The sequence below is a fragment of the Odontomachus brunneus genome, unplaced genomic scaffold (genome assembly GCF_010583005.1).
Source record: "Odontomachus brunneus isolate Ranch 3 - 2012 unplaced genomic scaffold, Obru_v1 Obru_scaffold_320, whole genome shotgun sequence".
NCBI lineage: Eukaryota > Metazoa > Arthropoda > Insecta > Hymenoptera > Formicidae > Odontomachus > Odontomachus brunneus.
This window is the reverse complement of record NW_022639770.1, coordinates 194,350-200,597: the sequence shown is the minus strand read 5'-3', so window position 1 is coordinate 200,597 and position 6,248 is coordinate 194,350. Positions and strand designations below refer to the sequence as shown.

The 6,248-nt window shown below is 33.7% G+C and overlaps 1 protein-coding gene across 4 annotated transcripts in view; it reads right to left on the bottom strand.

Annotated features, from left to right (window-relative positions):
• Positions 1 to 3,563: 3,563 nt before the first annotated feature.
• The window catches only part of LOC116853427 (annulin), a 54,154-nt gene continuing 51,469 nt past the window's right edge, over positions 3,564 to 6,248 (bottom strand). For 3 of the 4 annotated variants that reach the window (XM_032834506.1, XM_032834505.1, XM_032834507.1), the window contains exons 9-11: positions 5,640 to 5,784; positions 4,750 to 5,056; positions 4,340 to 4,648 (exon numbers count right to left, since the gene is read on the bottom strand). In XM_032834506.1, the coding sequence (XP_032690397.1) occupies positions 4,340 to 4,648; positions 4,750 to 5,056; positions 5,640 to 5,784 (761 nt within the window). Of the gene's footprint in view, positions 4,649 to 4,749; positions 5,057 to 5,639; positions 5,785 to 6,248 lie in introns of all 4 variants that reach the window. The other variant, XM_032834504.1, reaches the window with a different exon arrangement.

The window sequence follows — 6,248 nt, the reverse complement described above, 5'->3', positions numbered from 1 at the left end:
GGGGGGGGGGGGGCAGATCCCCTCCCCGGCTTACGAAGAAATAAGTAAGAACGAGAAACATGCCTTATCGCAAGAAATTTATAAAAAATTATTAAGGCAAGAAACCGAATTAGAAGAAACAAGAATGGAAATTCAGAAAGAAACAGGAAGTCTAAAGAGAACGCATTTCTCCACAGAAGAGGAGATCGTTAAGCAGGGAGGACAATTGACAAAAGTGGCGGGAAACAGGAGAAATATGAAAAAGAAGGCAAGTCAAAGATCAGTCTCACTAACGAGAGAGAACGAGCAGGATATGAGAAAAATAATAGTTATAACATCAGGGGATGAAGGGAAGAACAATTAAACAGAACAAAGAAAATACGCAAAAAAAGAGATGGAAAAGATGACAATGATGAACAGAAGAAGAGAAAAAGATGAAATATGATGCCTATTCGAAGGCACCATATATAGTACACATATGGTAGCCATCAGACAAAGAAAAGAACAGGAATCCGACGCCACTGTTAACGATAACGAAGAAGCTAGCAAAAGCGAATATAAAATTTGAGAAGATTCGTAGGCACACGAGAGACACTTGGAAGTTAAGCTTCATATCGAAAACAGCGGCCAACAATGTAATATCGAATATATATCTGAGAGAACTTGGACTAGTAGCTTTTATCCCCAGATATAAACTTAGTCGTAAAGTAGTGCTGAGGGATATACCAGTAGACATGGACCTAGAAGAATTAAAACAAGAAATTGAGGAAGAAAACCCGAAAGTAAGGATAAATAAAATCTTTTGAATGAAAAGGAGGGAAAGAACGACAAGACAATTGGTGGACTCGGAAACAGTGTGCTTGGAAATAAAGGGAGTAATAATACCAGAAATAATTTATATCTTAAGGACAATGAACCCAGTTATTCCGTATGTCAATGCAGTGAGAATATGCTATAATTATGGAAGGTATGGGCATATAGAGAAGTTCTACAGCAGACCAGTGAAATGTCTGACATGCACGGGTGGCCAGAAAAGTATGAGAGAAGCACCATGTGCGGAGGGTAGAAAGATGTGCATAAACTGCGGAGAAGACCACAGCACGGTAGACCGGGGATGTTCAGTATATATACAACAAAAGGAGATAGTTAGAATTATGGCATATGATAATTTGCCATACGTAGAAGCGATGCAACTAGTGATAGGGAGCAAGAGGGAAGCACCGGAAAAAACAATGCAAAATTACCCACTAATGACAACTTTACATGATTCATTGTTAGAACGCTTATGTACAGGTAACGAAAGATTTTACCTGTACGTTACCTGTACATAAGCGTTCTAACAATGAATCATGTTCTGACACACTTACAGAAAATAGTGAGAGGCAAGGGGACTCACTCTAATCAAGTACCCCGAAGAGATGTAAATCCGACCGTGCGACCTCCGCGCGGTACATCTCGGGTGATGCTAACGCCGGCGGTTATAAACAATTAATATTTTTAACATGTTTCATTCACTTCACATAACTAACAATAAATGTCATAAGTTGATTTTATTGTATTTTGAAAGTCGCATGTCGAGTTACTGCCTATTCAAGTAATTTTTACAGTTTTCGTCCGCCATATTGGATCCGCCATATTGAATTTTGAAAATCTGATTTCAGATTCGGATTCAGCGACTTCAAAAACCAATATATTAAAAAGATCGAACAGTTCAGAAATATAGTTTCACAAGGTGTTTCATGCGCAATGTCAAACGAGCGCGGTAATATAGGGGTTATTTACCCCCCAAATATTTATATAAAAAAAAAAAAAAAAAATGTTTCTTAATTAGCTTTCCTTTTGAAGTTTTAATAGATTTCACTTCGATTAGATCAAAACTGATTTTTTGTAGCAAAAAATTGGTCACTTTAGGGGTAGTTGGTCCCCTAATTTTCACTCCCCCTTCAACATACCTAGGCCGATTTTCGTCTTCTATCAAAAGATACTTTCATACCAAAAATCATTAAGATCGCTTCACTGATCTCAAAGATATCGCAATTTTTCCATTTTACCCCCTATTTTGGGAGGCTCGTTTCATACCCTAAATATGTTTTTCCGCCGCTAAAAAAAAATACGTGTCCCTTACTTTTTCATGTATTATAACATATCCAAATTTCAGAAAAATCGGAGAGTGACACTTCCGTAGGTTTACTTGTTAGTGTTAGCAGGATATATTTGAATTTTACTGTAATTTTTTGTCACATTATATTACCAGATAGTTGTCAAATACTAAGATTAAGTTGGATGTAGTGGATTGGAATCTGTTGAAAAGGCATGACCAAATTTGTTGGTATAGTGCTATCATTTGACTATCTGGGAAGGTTCTATTGGTTTAACCTTGGGTGGCGCCGCCAAAGTCTGGCCGATGTCAACTTTGCTTTTTTAAATAGAAACATATATTTTTTTATTACAGAACTTTATTCTACGTAAAGAAACAAACAACTTTTGTTTGAAAAAAATTTTATACGACCTCTATTTTCTAAGATATTTACGGAAATATCTACAAAATTATTGGTTTCAATAATTTTTTACTCGGATTCTGTTAACTTTACCGAAAAATCGCGAGAGATAAATATTATTAATTTTCTTCTCATAGAGCTCTGAGAATTTTTTTAGAATTTTTTAATTAGTTATTTAGTACTGCATTTTCTTGCATTTTCTGGAAATACTAAAAAGTTTATGTAAAGTAAAGTAATAATGGAGAGGTTACGGAGAGCCGAATAATCGATTGGAATTAGTCGATTTTCTCATGCTTACGTACTTACGGAATTTTGTGTATGATGGTCTTAATATTGGAAAAACATGTCGATTATATAAACGTAGCTGGTATTTATCGCGTTACGAGATAAAAGTGTCAGTTTGGCTATAAAATGTTAATAGAAGTAAGTAAAATTATTCTGAATTCTTTCCAAGATAAAATAAAAAAGTTAATTCAGTTAAAAATTGTGATATTATAAAAAAGTCGTATTTATTATATACTAAATTGTCATTGTAACTTTATATTATTCTGAACAGTATTTGAAAAACAATTGTATTAATATAAAATAGTGCAATACGAAATATGAGTTTTCAGATTTTAAAATGTCAACGTGTTGTGTTCCACGATGCAAGAATTATTATCAGAAAGGCTTTTCACTGTATTCGTTTCCTGCAGATTAATAATGTTTCAAGTTTACAATCAAAATTGTTTTTAGTTACTTATTTTACAGTTTAATATAAAAAAAGACTACTTATTGTTCATAATTTTCTTATTTTACTTTTCAAATTATCCCACTTCCCATGACAATTTCTATTGGTTCTGCTATATTTTTCCAAATCTTGTTTCGATCAATAAGGAAGAACCACGCACGTGGCCAGACTCTATTTTATAGGGGTTCTACACTGAGTAAGCATATGTTACACTTTCTCTTAACTTCGGTTGCTAAACATCTACTACCGCTGTTTATAGAGTTCATATCGTTATATTGATATTAATCCCGCGAACAGTTAAAAGTTTCACTTGAAAGGTAGAGTGACAGCTGTATCGCTCAAAATAAACCCAATATTTCGGATTAGACATGATAAATTATTTTATTCACGTGTACAAATGTCACGATTTCACAAATACATTCTATGAACACATAGATATAGTATATGGCCGCAATGTGTGTATAACTATATAGTAGTGTATATAACTATATATAATAGGTAATATTATAAAATAGTATTGATCGTATTTTTTTACTTGTATAGTTTTACATGCAAACAATAAATAAACGGGCATTTCGTGTTTCTTGCACATATCGATACCTTTCGATGACATGTAACAAATTTTTGGCACAAACAATACTAGATTTGTTTCTTCAAATTGCATTTATAAATGTTACTTACGTCAGAGCTCGGAATTAGTTACCCATTTCGGCTGATTCTCAGGAGTTACGTCTTCTATCTTTCCTTTGCCGCGAGCGGGCCACAAAAGTGACGGTCGAGTCTTCAAGCTTGAAGCCGCAACTGGCCGCGACCGTCATTTTCGCGGCCCGCTCGTGGCAAGGGGAAGATAGAAGGCGTAGCTCCCAAAAATCGGCCGAAATGGGCAACTAATTCCGAACTCTGATTTACGTTATTTTAACTTTCTACTGATAACGAGAAGTTACGATACATCGAGCAACGTGGTCTGCCTGAGGTCGAATTCCACCTCAATATTGTCAGCAGAGGTTTAATTTCGAGACTTGCATTTACTCTACTTATTGTTATATCAATTAATACAAGTATAAATATCGATAGTGAAAGTATAAAATCAACTGGATCATTCTCTCCTAAGATGTCGTGAAAAGTAATGCGACTACTCAGAATTGTCAATTATTTTCATGGGTTTTACTATAAAATTGTCCGAATGACCATCGACGTCCTCCAATTCCTTTGAATAGAATTTTGCTGCTATCCTAGCGCGTCCCTCTAACTTTGGTATCATGGAGAATATGCATTCCGCATCCGCGTCTACCTCGACAGGCTCCGTCAGTTTTAGCTTCAATTGCTCGTTCAGTCCAGGTCCTTCGATGAGGAATCTGCCTTTTTTTAAAGGAATCGGCAATGGATTACGGAATTTAGCCGTCGCGTTAAGAGTCTGACCGACTATTGGATCGTTATGCAACTGAAAAAAAATTATAATATAAATTAATACTCACAATATACCGCATCAATATATAAATAATATTGATTAATTTCATTATTTTACATTATCGTTGATATTACCATGATTTTAATATCGGGTTTTCTGACACGAAAGTCGTCCTGCGCAAAATACTCGAAGTTCGTATCTTTCACGGTAGCGAGACAAGCAATGTTGAAGGCGCACTGATCCAACAATCGTGGGCCGTATTCTTCCCAGGAAACGTCCATGCGGATTTCTTCGAGCACACCTGGACGCACCAACCTCTCGACATTTAATCTTTTCACTGGATCACCCACGCGACCGGTGTAGAGGACAGTTTCCACTCTCAGAATCACTGACACACGGTACTCCATCAACGAATGCCGATTTTTTATCAGTAACACAACGCTGTCGAAAAGTGAACGAACTTTTTATCCATCTAAGATCATTTTTATTCTCAATAATATTAATTTTTATAATTTATCTATCTATCTAAGAAGATAATAAATAAATTGAATAAAGATAATAAGAAGACTAAAGATATTAGATAGATAAAATAGTACATAAAATAATAAATAGACAGAATAAAGAAGTTGTGTGTATGTCAATATACAGGGTGTCTCACACTCTCCTCCGGGCATTTTGTGGGAACGTAGAACAGGTTGCGATGAACATAAAAGTTCTATACTGTTTTGCGATATTCGCAATAATTATCGAGATATTAATTGTAAAAAAAAAAAAAATATATATATATATATATATATATATATATATATATATATATATATGTATATATGTATATACATATATATATATATATATATACATATATACACACTTCTTTATTCTATATATATTATATATATATATACACTTCTTTATTCTACGTATTTATTATTTTATGTACTATTCCATCTATCTATTATCTTTCATAATTCATAAAACAAGTTTGACCAGTCGAATAATGTCTTGAATTACATAAATAAAATACCTAAATGGTTGCCCAATTACAATGTCGTCGCGCAATTCGAAAGTGAACATAATGTCGTTGAATTCCTCGTTGAGGTAGTAACGGCTAAATAAGGACTCACTTTGACGCAGCGCCTTTAGCATAGCCGCCCGTTCTTCATCAGATTCTGTCGAAAAAAACGATAACTGTACGATTGTAGTCGACTAAATGCATGGAATGTACGGATAAGTTTTGTTTATTATGCAAAACGTACTGATAACAAGGTTAAGTAGATATCCAGATAACATAATGTCTAAAATCGGGACATAAGACGTCTTAAAGATAATCTTTAAGACGCCTTAAAAACACTTATACGTAAATCGTCTGACATCTTAAAGGTGATCTTTAAGATATCTTAAAGATGATCTTTAAGACATCTTATGTCTCGATTTTAGACATTATTGTTTGAGTAACTAACAACTTAAACAATTTCTGTAAAAAACTAAACAAATGTCCTGTTCATGTTTCCTTTTTGTTATTTATTACGTTATATATATATATATATATATATATATATATATATATATATATATATATATATATATATATATATATTTTTTTTTTTTTTACAATTAATATCTCGATAATTAT